The 19,354-nt window shown below is 33.6% G+C and overlaps 1 protein-coding gene across 2 annotated transcripts in view; it reads left to right on the top strand.

The window, feature by feature from the left end:
* The first annotated feature begins 4,585 nt into the window (after nt 1-4,585).
* The window catches only part of LOC106478079 (ALX homeobox protein 1-like), a 19,766-nt gene continuing 4,997 nt past the window's right edge, over nt 4,586-19,354 (top strand). Inside the window, exons 1-5 of one of the 2 annotated variants that reach the window (XM_013938589.2) lie at nt 4,586-4,732; nt 6,709-6,950; nt 7,719-7,803; nt 12,754-12,877; nt 18,020-18,092. In XM_013938589.2, the coding sequence (XP_013794043.1) occupies nt 6,803-6,950; nt 7,719-7,803; nt 12,754-12,877; nt 18,020-18,092 (430 nt within the window). In that variant the 5' untranslated portion in view covers nt 4,586-4,732; nt 6,709-6,802. Of the gene's footprint in view, nt 4,733-6,664; nt 6,951-7,718; nt 7,804-12,753; nt 12,878-18,019; nt 18,093-19,354 lie in introns of both variants that reach the window. The other variant, XM_022381593.1, reaches the window with a different exon arrangement.

Here is a 19,354-nt window from a genome sequence, read left to right as displayed (position 1 = left end):
TTGAACAATTCACTCCTGTGAGTAATAAGCAGGAGAGCTGTTTATTACTCTTCATTGTTTCACTCAGTGGAATTCTTACTTTATAATTACTGAATAAAATTACATTATTTGTGCAATTTGACGTATTAATAGTATGGTACGTGAACACAGTTGCTATATAGGCAATAAAAAAACGGCATAATTTATTTAGATAAGAGGTATTAGTGTAATTTTTATTAGAAAATCTCTTACTCTAACTTCAGCACTGTCTCCGCCTGAGCAGTCTGATTAATCTAATAATTTTCAGTCCTAACCACACCAGCTTTGTTAATTCGAATTATTTTATATGTCACATGCTTTGCTTGACTCGTAGCCTCTATTGGAAGAAAACTTGGTGCTCAGTTAAGAAAACTATTTTTCGAATTAATTTGTTGCGTACGTATACATAATGTAAATGTAAGGCTATTAAGCTTCTTCTGTTACGTATAAATATGTATGTATGATATCACCTCTGCATTTTGCGTTAAGTTGTGTAATGTGAGTTTAGCAGGAATAGCAATACATCATGCAATGGTAGATGTTTCTGTGATGCTGAGTAAATTCGGCCATCATTTTGGCAATGCTAAGCTAAGGATGCTTTCCTATTTTTGAGCACTTATTTGAGACGTGTATGTACTTATATATAAATTTATTTATATATATATATATTTGGTTCATGAGTGTATGCTGTACAAAAGTATATACAAGGTAGTCCAAAGCAATAGAGCACGTGCAGAAGAAATACCTTTCGTACCAGAATATCTATTCGGTAACATACACACACACAACGGGTAATTGTAACTAAATGGACACTTTATCATTAGCACAGTACTAAATAAAATATAAAAGAAAAGCAAATAGGCTGTACAGTCTACCAGTATTTTGCATTGTGCAAATAAATCCATGGTTGTGAGTGTTCCAGCGGCCTCTTTTTTTTAATACCAGGTATCGTTTCACCATATTTACTGCATACTTAGAATAACTTATTGCCGGAAGATGAATTCCTGTTCAACAGATCTTGTTCGTCAGAGTGGATAAGAATATACTTGTACCTGTCAGAGTTCGTGGAGTCACATAATTTTTGTGTATACATCCAACACCATTGGCTGATATTCAGTCCACACTTGTAAGCGTGTTTCACTATAGATGTACGTTGTCATGATATTGCCCTTCTTTCTACCATCGAGCAAACTATTATTGATTGTTGTCAAACAACTTGAATTATGATTGATCTGTAAAGAATACCACTCATCAGCTTTTTTCATCCAATTTTTTGAAGAAAGATTTCCATTTAAGCCTTTTGATTTGGTTATCTTTTCTAACCAATGGTTTTTGAGAAGCTACACATCCATTGAGGCCATTTCGTGTTAATGTGTATATTAACATTCTGGAGGTAATGCCCAAACCTGTACTTACAACTAGGTAAGTAGCAGGATATCAACCAGACTGCCGTGTTTCACATTTGTTTGTTTAAAATTAAGCACAAAACTACACAATGTGCTATCTGTGCTGTGCCCACCACGGGTATCGAAACCCGGTTTCTAGCGTTGTAAGTCCGCAGACATATCACTGTGCCACTAGGGGGCATGTATCACGTAAAGAGTATATTTATTTTCATTCACTGTTCTCATAGCTACTTCCAATACTGTATGTATTTAGTTATATACATATTTATACATACAGACGGTAGACCACTAAGAAATATATTTCTTAAGAGTAGTTTCTATCCAGATAAGTTATAGTAAACACAGAGCGAGTGAAAATTAAATATATAAATTCAAAGAGGGTATATTTTATTTTCGAAATTATTGGCGTTACTATTCACTTGACGAACAAAAGATATAGCATTTATGAGTCATGTCACTTTTGGTCCAACGTAACGTATATATAACGAAAAGCCATTTCAAGGGAAACTTTAAAAAGGAAAAAAACAATGCATAACCTTTCATAAATCTTTTATACGTGTAGTTGCGCTGACAGAAGAGACTGTTAGCACGTGTGCGTCGTACTTGTGTCATAAACTATTGATAAACTATATTAATTATATTGCTTATCTTATATCAATTTTTAATTTTATTTATTCATTTAATTAGCTGTACCTAGTGTAAAGTACGTTTTAAACAAACTTTTAGTATTAGACCGGGCGTGGCATAATAGTAGAGCACTGGACTGTGAATCATAAGGTCTATGGTTCGTGTCCCGCTGCTGCAAAATCGCGCACTATTGGGTTGTAGTTGCATTATAAGGGTGACGGTCAAATCTCACTATTCGATTATAGTAGTCCAGGATTTGGCAGGCATTGTTGTTGACTAGTTGCCTTGCCTTTAAACTGTCACTTTGAAACTGGAGATGGCTAGCGCAAACATACTTTGTGAAGCTTTGCACCAATATCCGAACTAAATAATATAAATGGGCTAAGTGCGGCCCTATGGAAGCGAACCACACAATATCAATTCCACAGTCCATCACGCTGTCCACAGGGCCGTAATTTGGGGCTGTGGGAGCATTGTAATAATGACGGTGAAATCCAGCTATTCGGTTTAACGAGAGTAGCCAACGAGTTGTCGGTAGTTGATATTGATTAGCAAAATTGAAATCGACTGGAGCAGATAGCCTTCGTGTAACTTTGCGCGAAATTCTAACAAAAGGAACAAAATAAGTATTAAGAAAAATGTAACAACAAAGTGCACACAAATGAGGAGGCACATTACATCTTTTTGGTGTATCCAGGCTCATAGTGAGAGGGTTGTGGATACGCTATCAGAAAGTTGGTTCGTAGACTGGATAAGATCTGGAAAGTCAACTACCCCAGGTGTTGATTGCAATCTGCACAATACGACCATTAGGAGCCACTAGCTCATTGTCCATGGATTAATGACTTGAGTGTTCTTCGATGACGATACGATAATGAGCAGACTTCAGGAGGCAGGCTTTTAGAATTCTCCAAAATTGGCATAGGTAACTGGCATTCAGATCGTCTTCATATCTGGCGTGTTTCATGTCTGCACTAAGGATAGATGGCGTTTGTGTCTGGAGAGCTAGAGGTTACAGTATACTCAGTACAAAGTTGTTGAATATTTCTGTTCTGGTGGGTTTTTCAGTTTTAGTATGGGTGAGGTATCAGTACGAATGGACATACAGATATCTATGTACTTTAAAGAGAGGGGGAAGAAGAACCTTTACTGCTCAAGGATGTATTTACATGGCATTGGTCATATATGTGCAATATTTTAGGGATGCAATCGCACCAGACTTTTTCTTGGTGCGAGATAATACTGTTGCTAAGCTTTCAGAATTGTAATTGACTACCTTGTACAAAAGACCATAGAGATCATGTTTTGTCAAGCAAGAATTCCTTAATAAAATCTCAAAAACATCTTCGAGTTCTCAGTGGATCTCATATTCGTCAACTATTTAACCCACAAAGAAACTTAATAGAGCCTGGTGTTTGTTGCATTGGCTGAAAATTGAGGGTAGGACCCTCCATTATGTTGTCATGTTATGTTCACATGTGCAGAAACTGTAGCAATACTACGGAGGGAGGAATGCTTATTACTAGGCTTGTCTTTGTCGCCAAATGTGGCTATTCAGCCAAATCCTAATTCTGACACCTTGAATTTAATGGATCCTCAAATCCATATTTATATACGCTTAATTTCAATAATTTAATTTGAGGAAGATCACAGTTATTTCCTAGTAAGTGTTTATTTTATTCTTAATTAATTATTTGTAATTGAAGGAATATTTTTACTTCTTCAGCTTTTTTTTTCTTTGACGATAGGGAGGTAAGATCACTAAAACAGATTTTTGCTAAAATCTAATTTAGTTTCCTATAGCTATTTATTATTTTTTTCTACAGTTAGCATATAGTTACGTATACTTGTTCAGTGGAAAACTAATGTGTTGATTGGTTTGGTTATTTTAAAGCAAAAAGCTAGATAGTGAGGTACTTGTTTTCTGCCGACCACGGGTATCGAAACCCAATTTTTAGCGTCGTAAGCCTGCAGACTTATTGCTGAGCCACTAGGGGTAATAGCGTTAATACAATAGACAAGTGAAGTATAATTGTTGAATTAACATGTTCGCGTGTTTCAGTTAAATTGAAAACTTGTGTTTCTTTACCTTAAGGTATTTCTACAAGAAACCTGAAAATAATTGTTTGTGATATTTTTACTATGCACATCCATAAATATGATAATAAGTAATTTATTTGTACTTCATAAATTTATGCTAATGGTAAAAATACTAATAAGCTGATGGTGTAGGTGGAGCGACAAACCTGGCTTGGGTAAACACAAAGCGGTAAACGCATAGCCACAAGAGTAGATGGTGTAGGTGGCGCAACTAACCTGGCTTGGGTAAACACAAAGTGGTAAAAGCATGGCCACAAGAGTAGATGGTGTAAGTGGAATAACTAGCCTGACTTGTGTAACCACAAAGCGGTAAAGCATTGCCACAAGGATACAGAAATCTCATGATTGGTTGAATAGCTGCTCTTGGGCGGGACCATATATTAATTTTTAAATAAAACGATGTCAGGAAAGGAAAGCTTATACTTTCCAACCAGATTGAAATCTCTACAACTAAACGTAATTGTCGTTGAGTTCTGTCATTTGAGCTTCGTTAAATTTAAATAACTAAGAGAGTTAGCACAAATACAGAACAAGGCTCATCTCCTTCCTACGGCTTCTCTTTCTTCAAAAACTCCCTGAAGGTAAGTTTAGATTCACTAGCTATTTCCGTAAAGTGGAGTACTAACTAACCAAAAAAAAGTTTAATCTGTTAGTATTTTCGATGGAAGTTTGATGGCTCCACAAGAATGTATAAAGTTGTATTATGTTATATTAAAATAAATTCATCACAAGTGTATAATTATATATTAATAACTATTTTGTTCGAGCGTCCAGGTTAAAAGTTAAATCACCAAATACTTTTGGCTTGATTTTTTACTCGCATTTCTCAAAACAGCATACTATCAGCAAGGTAAAGAAACTATACATCAAGTATTATAATAAAGCCTGTTCAAAGGCCTGTAGAGCTTAACAAACAGAATATAATTCGCGTACCATTAAAGATATACTTCATTTATAATAAAGTTTAAAAATATCCTGTCAACCTTACAAGTAACTGTATAACATTTAATAAGTTAAATCCTCATTCTCCTATTACCCATGTGTTTAATGTACAGTATTCTTTACCTATACTGTGGCCAACTTTACATAGAGGAAACTGATTACATGCTAGCAGAACTATCACGTGTTTGTTTGTTTGTTTTGAATTTCGCGCAAAGCTACACGAGGGCTATCTGCGCTAGCCGTCCCTAATTTAGCAGTGTAAGACTAGGGGGAAGGCAGCTAGTCATCACCACCCACCGCCAACTCTTGGGCTACTCTTTTACCAACGAATCACTATTGACCGTCACATTATAACGCCCCCACGGCTGAAAGGGCGAGCATGTTTGGTAGGATGTGGATTCGAACCCGCAGATTGCGAGTCGAGCGCCCTAACCACCTGACCATGCCGGGCATTATTACCTGAAAACTTTGTAGCATCCAAGACTGTGATGTAGAGAGACCCGTCACGAAACATTTTAACCAGCCATTTCAGCCCTCAGCTGCATATCACCTAACCAAAGAAAAAGACAACAGTGCGAATAGGATTTGACAGTATCCACCAAAAAATATTGAGCAAATGTTTCTTTGTATTATAAACTAAATTTTGTTATTTATTAATTGTTTTATTTATTTATCACTAAAGAAACAAACTATCTAATTATCTTTGGAATATTAGATTAATCGCCCGATAACGTTGCCCAGCAATACGTCGCTGGCAACCTATTTGTACTTATCTTGTTTTTCACACTAAATTGTTTTCATAAAAATACACACATTTTTTCTTTACTTTAGCATGAAAAAAATATATATAAATATTTGATTTTTTTTTACAAATTATCTTCAATGTCCATATAAGTTTAATTGACTTTTGAATCACGCACATGCTTCATTAGAAATGTTCTATACGTCATCACTGCATGTTTAGTTTTCAGAATATGTAATGCATTCTGGAAGGATTTTGACGTTTTAAAAAAAAAGCAGCCTTTACCCTCCAGTGGTTTATATTCACCTTAAGAAAGGAGTCTCTGCTCGATCCGCCGTCTTCTTGAATTAAAAGCCTTTTGTTTTTTTAGTTAATGGTGTTAAATTTTCCAATTTATTTATATCTGAATTAGTCACAGTGAACATTACGAAAATGATTCTTAAGAATTAGTTTATAATATGCAAAATAAATTGTAAAGTAATAAATTAACTAAAATCGTGTTAATCAGTTTTTATTGGCTATTTGACTTTTTTTTAAGTTATATCAATTCCATTGACACAAAGTCTAATGCCTAAGTCTAATGCGAAAGTTTAAACAATACTATCTGACACACGTACACTATATTTATTGTTGTGAGCTGACGACTATGCTTGATAATCTGTAATCTGTTGCTATAGTTCTTGGGGTCTCGATTTGATAGGAAGTTAACTTCAGCATAAATTTATACGTCAATTAATCCTTTTGTAAACTCGTAGTTTACCACTAAGTAAGGCTAAATTTAAGTGGATGTTAACTTGTAGTTGTATGAAGAAATATATTTTCCAAACAGCGCGTTGTATGGGCCTGATTGATGTATATATATATATGTGTAAGAAACGAAATCCAGGGGCACAAGAAGAAACTTCACAGTTCCCAAGTGATTCTAGAGCTACGAGAAGTTTTGGACCACGGCCAATAGCGGCTTGAAATGAGTAATATCAGTATGATGGGTTTTCCACTGACGAGTAATGTCATAACGACGCCAGTTACAAGCAATCCAGCAAACTCAGTGTGCCTTCGGGATTCGATGACAGGCAACGTTCAAGTAAATACCGCCCTGGATCAGAACATTAGTGGTAAGACTAAGTGAACAGTTTATAAAATATTTGTCATACTTTTCTCTTGATCATGTGAGATAATACAAAACCGAAAACAACTGATTAATAACCAGTGAAGTCTCTATTAAATCACCTTTGTCTACAAGTTTATCTGTTTACCAAAGTTAACGTGGAATTACAGGTTTTAATCGCATTTTTTTTTCATCGGTTTAATGTAGCTAAAGTCGTATTTTATTAGTCTCTGTTCTATCTATTTTTAAATATGATTTGTAATGCTAACCATTGGTAAGGAAGCTTTGGTTTCGTAAGATTTTTAAAGATCTTCTGTGACGTGAGACACATTCTGTTTTCCCATATCGTACGATTTTAAAGATATTCTGTGACGTGAGACACATTCTGTTTTCCATTATCGTACAATTTTAAAGATCTTATGTGACGTGAGACACATTTTGTTTTCCATTATCGTACGATTTTAAAGATCTTTTGTGACGTGAGACACATTCTGTTTTTCATTATCGTACAATTTTAAAGATCTTCTGTGATGTGAGACACGTTCTGTTTACCATTATCGTACGATTTTAAAAATCTTCTGTGACGTGAGACACATTCTGTTTTCCATTACTTTGAAAGTAAATAATGTCTTGAAATTTATCTTAAAGATTCTTAAATATTATGGAATTTTCTATTCATAAATTACCCTTTGTAAGATAAGGTCTGATTTTTACTTTGCAAATTCTTACACGCTGTGAAAGTTTTGAATTAGCGATAACCTTTTTTTTTTGAAAGTTGATGCCACTAAGTCCAAAACCCCAAAGAAGAAACAGGGGTCAGGGAATACTGGAGAAAACCCCCCAAAGAAAAAGAAAACAAGGTGAGTGCATTCAAGATGAAAATGTAAAATAAATGAAATCAAGTAAACCAACCATTAAATTCATAATCCTTATAACTGTTTCGTGTTCTGATGAAAATTCGAGAACTTTAACAGAAAAAAATCAAGTTTTCATAGAACACAAACTTTCTGAAAACAGGTATTAAAATGAAGTGGATGAGTCTTAAAACAAATAAAATAACAAAAACGTACTGCGCATGTTAATTTACTACAGGTAATAATCGACATGCAACGCATGCAATGTAATGCAATTAGTAGCGTACAGTATACATAACGTAAATATATCCAGGAAATACACGTAATGTAACATTAATATGCAGGATAGACATCTTAAGCAACAGTGTGCATTAAACGTTATTAAAATAATAAAATTGGCATATGTTAATACCACAACGCAGTACATATAAGTAGATATACGTATTGTAAATACCCAAGATATATAAGCATAACATACGTACCATTATGTAGTACGTCTTAACATTAGTATCAATATGGAGTTCATCTGATGTAAGCCTAATACTAAGAAAATCCAGCACGTGTAAAGTATATACCAAGCAGTATAAGTAATATATATATAAAATACTAATATACAGTACAGTACATTTTAACATTATTGCCAATATGAAGTACGGATAACGCAAGCACAGTAGTAACAAAATACAGTAAAGGTAAAATATAAATAAGGTAACAAAAAACACACGTAACGTAAGCTCCAATAAGCAGTCTAAGCAATGGGTGCATAATATAAATGCTAATATATACTGTTTTTAACAATAGTATCAATATGCATCACACGTAAAGTAAGTATAATTATGCAAAACACGTAACATTAATACTAGTATAGAGCACTTATAAAGTAAGCATAATAGAAGTGCTAATATGTACTATGTTTAACATTAGTACTAACATAGGAGCACACATAAAGTACGTATAATTATACAAAACACGTGACATTACTACCAATATGAAAACACACATAAAATAAGTATAACTATACAAGTCAAGTAACATTACTATCAATATAGAGCACACTTAAAGTAAGTATAATTATACAAAACAAGTAACATTACTACCAATATGAGAGCACACATAAAATAAGTATAACTATACAAGTTAAGTAACATTACTATCAATATAGAGCACACTTAAAGTAAGTATAATTATACAAAACAAGTAACATTACTACCAATATGAAAGCACACATAAAATAAGTATAACTATACAAGTCAAGTAACATTACTATCAATATAGAGCACACTTAAAGTAAGTGTAATGATACAAAACAAGCAACATTAGTACCAATATGGAGCACACATAAAGTAAGTATAATTATACAAAACAAGTAACATTGGTACCAATATGGAGCACACATAAAGTATATATAAGTATATAAAACGCGTAACACAAGTACCAATATGGAGCACACATAAAGTAAACATGTATATATATACAAAACAAGTAACATTAGTACCAATATGGAGCACACATAAAGTAAGTATAATCATACAAAACACGTAACGTTAGTATCAATATGGAGCACACTTAAAGTAAGTGTAATGATACAAAACACGTAACGTTAGTACCAATATTGAGCACACATAAAGTAGGTATAATCATACAAAACACATGACATTAATTAGTAACAATATCCATCCCACGCATCATATGCTACCGACTCCGAACGTAAAAGTACCAATATAAATAGCTGATAATTGAAATACCAAAATAAAGTACATCTAACTGAAGTAACCTGAATACGAACATGTAGTACACGTATCATGCATATTTGTCAACTATTATTTTTTTTTTTACATTTTCTCCGGAATACACATTCGCCCTTACTTCTGGATCCATCTCACTTTTTGTAACAAGACAGCCAATGTGTATTATATATGTTTCTAGACTCAGAGTTACAAAAGTATTAAACTGGAAAAACAATTAACATCTAAATTGTAGATGAATGATATTATAGTTGGTTGTTACTAAACAATGTTTGCAGAAGACAAGTCTACATTATTGTGAAAGTCCAATGATTACAGGTTTGATAGGATATATGAGTACCAAATTAGTACCAGTTTACGATACATTTAACTTAAATACCTACAAGAAATACACATACCGTATCTTTTAGCTTACATCACACGTACCTAAAGTACCAACATAAGGCACACGCAACTTACAGTATTAATATGCAAAGCACATGATAGTAGGAATGAATTTGAGAATATGTAACATGAAGAAACTTCAAAACAAGAAAAATGTGATTTAGGCGATGGGGCTCACTTATAAAACTATTTTACCTCTACATAGGGTGTACGGAAAGCAAGTATTAAAATACATCAAACATAACGTAAGTACCATCAAACAATGGTAAAAGTGGGGTGGTATGTGCCTATATGCACATCGGTAAAATAAACGGCAGCACGGCATATAGGCAAAAAATGTATAATGCTGCAAAACACCCAACTCACGCATCTGTGGTATCACAGGAAAATACCTTTGACTTTAGTGTTCCTGCAACTAGAAAACACAAAAATACATTTGGCTTTAGAGTCCCTGCAACTAGAAAATATATTTGACTTTAAGTCCCTGCAACTATAGAACACATTTGGCTTTAGTGTCTCTGCAACTTGTAAATACATCTTGCTTTAGAGTCTCTGCAACTAGATAATAAATTTGGCTTTAGTGTCTCTGCAACTAGAAAATACATTTGGGTTTAGTGTCTCTGCAACTAGATAATACATTTGGCTTTAGTGTCTCTGCAACTAGATAATAAATTTGGCTTTAGTGTCTCTGCAACTTGTAAATACATTTGGCTTTAGTGTCTCTGCAACTTGTAAATACATCTTGCTTTAGAGTCTCTGCAACTTGTAAATACATCTTGCTTTAGAGTCTCTGCAACGAGAAAATATATTTGGCTTTAGCTTCTCTGCAACTATGAAATACATTTGGCTTTAGAGTCTCTGCAACGAGAAAATATATTTGGCTTTAGCTTCTCTGCAACTATGAAATACATTTGGCTTTATTGTCTCTGCAACATGTGAAAATATTTAGCTTTCGCGTCTCTGCAACTATAGCGCGAGTATGTTTCGTATCAGGTCAGTCACTAATCTACACTCCCAAACGTATACATATCGGCACCATCTACAAATCACTTTAAACACTGCCATAAAGTACCACAAATAACTAACAATGATAATTCGTTGAATTAATTTTAAATTTCCAGAGACAATAAAATAAACTTTTTAACTATATGTACGTCAGACATACGAACAGGACGCGTGACAAGAAAAATATGAAGTCATGTAATTTCAGAGTTGACAACTACGATATAATATTTTACTTCTTCGCGTTGTATTGTACTTTCCGGTTTTAAAGTCCTCTATTTTTGTGTTGTAGCTTGGAAGAACATTTGTTTGTTTCTTGAATTTAACTGTGACGGATTTATAATTATATATATATATATTAATATCAATGTTTGTTTGAATTAATTTATATTTATAAATATACATAACTTATACTGTTAAATATATATTGCGAAACTCCAGTCTATTCTCTGAAGTTGTAGAAAATTCTCGAGTGTAAGAATCAGCAATATATGTGTGTACGCAATCGCTAGTGTCAGCGTCAGTATTGTTACGTATTCTGAATTTTCGAGAAACTCTCCACACGCCTATAAATATAACCAATGCGGCGCGCCTAAAAAATAGTGTATCTACTATTGGGTTGTTGTAATTGGTATACTATAAACCTCAGAAACTATAACCGTAATTAACTCTAATTAATCGGGACACTTCAGATTACAAACCATTTCACATCAGACATTAGTACTTTTATGAAGTTATTATATAACTTCAGCGGTAAAAGAAACCAGACCTGTAATCGGTGTGTGATCAGCGAGAACTACAGAGCTAGCTAGCTCCCTGTTAAGTGAATTGCACTTACGTCAACTCGAAACTAACTCGCTCATCGTGAACTCTCGATAAGACATCAAGGAAGTTCCAGACTAGAAAGAATACTTTATATTGCCTGTAAGTTTATAAAACTTTTGTATACAAATCATTGTTTGTAATAATTATTTGTAATAATTGTTATTGTAAATTGTATTATTGTTTGTGTGTATTAAAATATACTTGTATTAAAAAAAAAGAAAACTGTGTGTGTATCAGTCTTGTTGGAAAATATCATAAATTGGAGATATATCGGCATTTATTTACCTACTGAATTTAAATTATTATTTAGTTCGGTTTCAGACCTTTCAACCTTGTAATACGTAACGTAATAACTCGAAAAGTGGGATTGACCAGCACAAGGCTGAAGGGGTGAGTACGTTTGGTGACAGGATTCGAGGCCGCGACTCTTTGATTGCGAGTCGAGTGCTCAAATCATCAGATTTGGAAGGATATATAGCTAGTCTTAATTTCACCAGACCATAAGATTATAGAAATATTCGTATGGATTTCTTTTAGTATAGTTTTAGGTAGTGTTTGGGGCATATTAGAAATCTTCTATGGACAAGAAACTACCTAATGTCTTTTCTTTTGAGGACCTCGGCGTAGAGACCGAAACGTTGTGAAAAAAGGGGAAATACATTAGTTAGTTTCTAATGTATAGAAGAGACCTGAAGAAGATCTCAACATAAAGACCGAAACTTTATCAAAATAAAATACGTCGGGTAGATTCCTGTTTGTATAAGATTCTTAAGAGACCTGAAGAAGATCTCAACATACAGACTGAAACTGTATATATGTCATGTAGTTTCTTGTCCATAAAAAATTCATAAGGTTCGTTTGAACCATCGGAAATTAAAATATTCAGATATCTCTACTAAATTAAACTTTATTAACCCATATAAAATAATAAATTATCATTTGATATTTCTGTTTAAGTTTCAACTACAACTAACACAAAATTACATTAATTTTTTACTAGGACAACGTTTACGGCCTTTCAGCTGGAAGGGCTTGAACTAGCTTTCCAAAGGGCACCCTATCCAGACGTTTTTGCACGTGAAGAGCTTGCACTCGGACTAAGTCTCAGTGAGTCACGTGTCCAGGTATGTTTTCCTTTTTCTAGGGATTAGTTGAGTATTCGACTATTTTGAGAAACAATTACTTTAGCTTTTGCAATTGTAAGATTTAGAAGATGTAAAAAAGTTTTAATCAGGAGTTAATAGACTGAATTCAGGGGATATAACATTAATGAAGCTTTAAACTATGTAATATTAACTTTTCAAATCTAATAGTCATCAAAATCGCAAAATCTACTTTAAGTAGTTCCACAGAAATATCATATTTTTCTTACAAACCTTTAATAATGACGTTATTGACATGCGCAATACTATTTTAGTGTACATGTAGAGCAAAGCTAATTCCAGCCTTATGCCTAGTCTTCATGTATAAATAATAAGCGTTCTACAGCAGACCTTTCAATTCAAAGGTAAGATACAGACAAGAAAACATTTATCCGACATTTTCTCAGGCACAGGACAAGATACTCCCGCTAACAGTGCATAATATATATATATATCGTAATCATAATATTTAGTTGTTAAGATAGGAAAGACTACAGCTACTTGGTAGATATGATAAGGCAGAGTTAATATTAAGAAAATTATGGAAAAAAAAGAAATAAATATAAAGCCATTATCGAGTTAGGTTCCACACTATATTTACAGAGAAAACTTCAATGAAAATGTTTTTTGTTTTTTTAAATAAGAAGCTGTAACCAAATTGCATTTTTGGATATTTCTCTATATTAGATTTATAAGATGTAAAAAAGGTGTTAATCGGGAACTAATAGACTGAATTCAGAAAATGTATCGTTATTGGTGCTTTGTATTATGTAATATTAACTCTTCGAATCTAAAAAGATGTAACTCAAAAACTGTTTAATCTTATCGTCATACTTTCTCAAATCGTTCTACCTAAAACACGTATTATGTCGAGAAAGCTCAGAATAAAAAAATACCACTACTGAAAAACAACATTAATTGTTTAATATTAGTGCACTTTTTCTTCTGTTATTATTTTATGAATTCTCAACCAACGGTTTTTTTGGAGGTTCACAAGATGAGATTGTATTTTCAACGCCCATTTTATCGACAAGATGCAGAAGCTATCTTGAATTAAGATACTTTTATTTACAACAATTCCATTTCTCCTTTTGTTTGAACAGTCGGAGGAAGAGAAATATGTCATTTTATAGTTTTAGATGTAAGTTACCTAGTGTAAAAATTATAGTATACAGCTACAGTAAATGATGGGGATTCATATTTCTTTTAGCGCAAAGCTACATAATAGGCTTGTAGATCCGTAAATTTACCGCTCACCCATGAGGAAGACAATAGGGATGTATATAAAGTAGAATGTAAGTAAACGAAACCGTCGAGCAACAGTAGTCTTAATCAAATGTGTCTAAAATGTTCTAAAAACAATTACAACGTTTGAGGGTTTCAGATACGAGGGTAAGTTTTATTCTGGGGAATCTGAATGAGCAAAAATATAATGACATTTTAATTATTCTGATGCCATCAGTAAGGTGTCTAAGGAGTCAATAAAGTGCCTTAAAGCAGGAGAGACAACAGATACCTGGTATATAGGTATATATAGAACTTCGAAACAGGAGAGTATACATATACTTTGTAGGTATGATAAAGTTCCTCGAGATAGGACAGACTACAGATGCTAAAAAATAACAATTAATTAAGATCTGAAAACAAACCGCCACAGCCTTGCTATTATACTGAGTAGTATGGTTACCCTAAATAGCACAAGAAAAGTTTCCTTGTCATACAGACTTACAGTGTTTCGTTGTTATACAGACTTACAGTGTTTCTTTGTCATACAGACTCTACAGTGTTTTTTTTTTTGTTATACAAATGTACAGTGTTTCCTTGTTATACAAACGTACACTTTCCTTGTTATACAGACTTACAGTGTTTTGTTATTATACAGACTTACAGTGTTTCGTTGTCATACAGACTTATAGTGTTTCTTTCATGCAGACTTACAGTGTTTCCTTGTCATACAGGCTTACAGTTTTCCTTGTCATACAAACTTAGTGTTTCCTTGCCATAAAAACTTACAGTTTCCTTGTCATACAAACTTAATGCTTCTTTGGATACAGACTTACAATGTTTCCTTGTCATAAAACTTACAGTGTTTCTTTGTCCAACAAACTTATAATGCTTCGTTGTAATGCAAACCTACAGTGTTTATCCGTGAGCCCAATCATGTAAAGAATCTTGAAGAGTAATGAGTAATGACATCAAGAACATTATATGTATACATATATATATATTTGTATCTGTGTGTTTTGGGAGACATTAACAAACGGTTGTAAGCACTTTAAGGAGGGTACGTCTGGAGAATGCAGTAGGTAATCTCATACATGTGTATATATTGTCAAGAATGTAAAACTCGGTTCAAATATACATACACATCTGTGACAAAAAACTCCTTAAGCCTAGAAAGTATAATTCCTATAATTTTATGCTTCGACCTTGCTGACATAGAAAAACGTTCTAAACTTCGCTCTTATTTTTTTTCTTCTTTGTTAATAAGACTTTCAAGTATGACAAGGTTTCTTACCTATAATACATCGACGTTACACTTCATTTTGCAGATATGCCTATTCCTTCAATGAAACTATAAATCTTTTTTCTATATACAAAAGATCCCTAATCGATTAGTCGACTGTTTGTTTTCTATATAATCGTCTCTTAACTTTGTTGAAGTTTTAATTAATATATATAATAACGCATCTAACTGCTCCATTACAGAACGGTAACAAATTACTTCTTAAAAACAGCAAATCGAAATGACTTGAATCCTCGAACAATCACACTGAGACCTAAAGTTCTAGAAAAGCACATTAAAACTACAATCGGGACAAATACAATGTGTTTAGTAACAATGAGTGCAGTAATCTTATAATAAGGTGGAACATGCAATCGTGGCTCGTGCAATGAGTCCAACAATACACCATGAAAACTATGATCAGGACAAACATATCCACTACACACTGAGTGTAGTAAGTAACCTTATAAGAATAACGCCGAGCCTGCAATCGTGACTTTTGCAATGAGTCCAATAATAATACCCAAAGAAAGCTATAATCGTGACAAACAAAGTAATAAAAAAATGTGAAATCTGCTATTGTAACAAGTACAATAAGCCTAGAAATCATAAAAAAACTTGAAATCTATAATCATGACGGAGTGAATTGAATATATTAACTCCACAAATACGTCATTATATATATGAAATCTCACACAGGAGTCCACTAAAAAACACACCAGGCAGACTATAAAGACTATAATCAATAAGAAAACAAAGGGTTATTATAAAGGTAGTTCAGTCAAACTGAATAAATATCACAAGTGGGGCACCTCATGGCTCAATATTAGGGCCTCTGCTGTTTTTAATTTACATCAATGACACAGACTAAGAAATAAACAATAAATTTTTTAACCTTGCTGATGATATTAAAATTTTGAGAGTTCCTATCTATGACAAGAAAGTTTGTGGAGTTGGACGAATAAATAGCAGATAGCTTTGTTAAGGGCTGACTTTGAGTGTTTTATTCTCATTTTGAAATTTAGTTCAGTGGATGGGACGGCCTAGACGAACCAACAGGTCCCTTGTTGTCCCTAAATTATATGTACTATGTAATCATGACAAAAACCCTATAAGAGTAATAACTTAAAAAAAGACCGCGAACCTTGCAATCATGAAACACAGGGGGGACCAGTATAAATACCGTCATCTATATAATCGTAAGAAACAGTTTAAACTTAATCTTCTACAATTAATAAGATTTTACATTTTGTATCAAGTTGAAATCCATTAATAAGAATTATGACAGGTACACTGAAAGAAACGTGATTTTATTTCTCATGCTCTGGATAGAAGTAAATCGCGGGCGACGATTGTTTGTTTGTTTTTGGATTTCGCGCAAAGCTACACGAGGGCTATGTGCGCTAGCCGTCCCTAATTTAGCAGTGTAAGACTAGAGGGAACGCAGCTAGTCATCACCACCCACCGCCAACTCTTGGGCTACTCTTTTACCAACGAATAATGGGGATTGAGCGTCACATTATAACGCCCCCACTTTCAGCGAGCATGTTTGGTAGGACGGGGATTCGAACCCGTGACCCGCAGATTGCGAGTAGAGCGCCCTAACTGCCTGGCCATGCCGGGCCGTCGCGGGCGACGAATGACCGTACAAGCAGTCACTATGGACCCGGTTGGAATTATCTCTCCATGAAATATAACGGCAAACCCCATATTGCTTATTGTGTAACAACTGGAAATGCGAAGTTCAGATCTACAGTCCTTTCAAATCAAAGAAAAAAAATCTATTGTAATACAGTGCCGAGAACGGCTGTGTAAAAAATCTCTTAAATATAACTGATGTTCTTAAAACAGCTGTATGCAAGAGGATTGGTAACATTACACCAGCATTTTGCCAAACTGGCATGAGTGTAATAAACAAAATCTATGTTGACAAGTGGTGTGTTGTTGTTATTGTTCACCATCACTCTACGGTTCGTTAATTTTAATCTGATAAGGTTGGTCTGTAGAAAATAAACTTCAGTTTCCTTCTGAACGGCAAGTGTCTTTTCCTATATATATCGTTATGCAACTAACAAGTCCAAAACTTCTACTTTATGGTTCCTAACCTAACCGTTTCTGGTAGCAAAAATGCAACTGCTAATATTCAATCATATTCAACCATATAAAAACACCTTAATAGAAAAATTGTATCCTTTGAAATGTACTCTGGAAAATGCAATTGAGAAACACATATTTATATTAATAGTTTCGTTTTGAGCTTACTTACTGATTAAGTTTATTTTATTACAAGTTACAGCTTTTACAGTAAGTAAGATTTGTATCTAGAACAGTTACGACGTTTCGATCGCTGGTGCAATCATTCTCAAGTACACAAGTTTAACGATAAATAACGTTAAAACTTGTATAGTTGAGAATGATCGCACCAGTAATCAAAACGTCTAACCTGTCCTAAATATAAATCTTACCTACTGTAAAAAGCTGTAACTTGTAATAAAACATATTTATATTAGTTCTAGTCATTTGAATACCACAGTTATACTTTTACAAGTGCTAAAATAACCTTTATTACAACTGCTGAATTTTTTTATTAATTTTAAGATTTATTGTGATTCCTCTAGGTTTGGTTTCAGAATAGACGAGCTAAGTGGCGAAAGAGGGAGCCACAACGTAACACAAATTTTATGCAGAGTGGTAAGTGATGGAAATACAATCTGTGATTTATCACTTATGCTTACTTTAAAATGTAGCCTTTAAAACCTACAAAATTAATATCGGTATTTATAGTTTAAATCTCTTTTAATATTTTTCACTGTAGGCTGACGTGTTGAAATATTGTTTTTTGTTGTTGTTTTTTAAATATTGGTAATATAGTACAGTTGCAAAATATTGGGAAAATGCTTTTTAAATATAGACACCAATTAATTTTACAACACAGTGTCCATTAAAGTTCAGGTTTTTAATTTTTCTAGTACTAAAAAGTGAATATTTTGGAAAAATTCAGAAATTTTAATGAGCCAGAATGATAAAATGAATCAGTTTATTTTATGGCCACTGCAAAAAAAAGGTATATATATATATTGTGGTAAGGTATCTTTTTCAGAGAGAGCATTTCCAGTTGAATAATGTTAGTTACAATCTCCTTAATGTGTAAATTATTCACTAACTGGGAGATGTATATTTTGTGAACAACGCTCAGGAGGTTCAGGTATGATCGTTCCTAATCTTTAACTACTTACTAGAGGGAAGGCTTGTTTGTTTGTTTGTAATTAAGCACAAAGCTACACAATGATCTATTTGTGCTCTGCCCGCCACGGGTATCGAAACCCGGATTCTAGCGTTGTAAGTCCGCAGACATGCCGATGTGCCACTGGGAGGCAGAGGGAAGGCTCTCAGCCAACAGCATCCGCCCGGCTCTCTATAGTTTTCAATTATTTATAAAGCTTTGTTGTTTATTTGTTATTAATCACAAAGCTACACAATGGGCTGTCTGTGTTCTACCCTCGAATCCCCCAATGTTACTACTACTGCTGAGTCGATTTTTAGTTGTGTTAAGAGAAAAGATATCATTAACTTTGACCAAACCATCTAATTTTATAAACATAATCTTTGTTTTTTTTGTTGTTTTTTTTCTGATTTTCATGAGATTTCCTCATTCTGTCACATTATTTTCTCATTATACCTTATCAACACAAAGGTCGCGAAAATTTAAATAAGGCCGATAGAGTTAATCCTTAAAATTAAGCATACCCTTTACACCTAGTTAGACTGAATAGAGTTTAAAGTACCAACGCATTCGTGTAAGTGTGGTAAGAATGAGAAAAATAAATATGTGTTTGTTTTAATTTTTGCTACCTAAATACCTTTAACACGAATGTTGTCATTTTCACTTACTCTAACTAGTTACTTTATTAAGACCCACTACTAATACATTTGAAGAACATTTCTATTCATTT

The sequence above is a fragment of the Limulus polyphemus genome, unplaced genomic scaffold (assembly GCF_000517525.1).
Source record: "Limulus polyphemus unplaced genomic scaffold, Limulus_polyphemus-2.1.2 Scaffold178, whole genome shotgun sequence".
Classification (NCBI taxonomy): domain Eukaryota; kingdom Metazoa; phylum Arthropoda; class Merostomata; order Xiphosura; family Limulidae; genus Limulus; species Limulus polyphemus.
The sequence above is the reverse complement of the archived record's forward strand: the minus strand, read 5'-3'. Positions and strand labels throughout refer to the sequence as shown.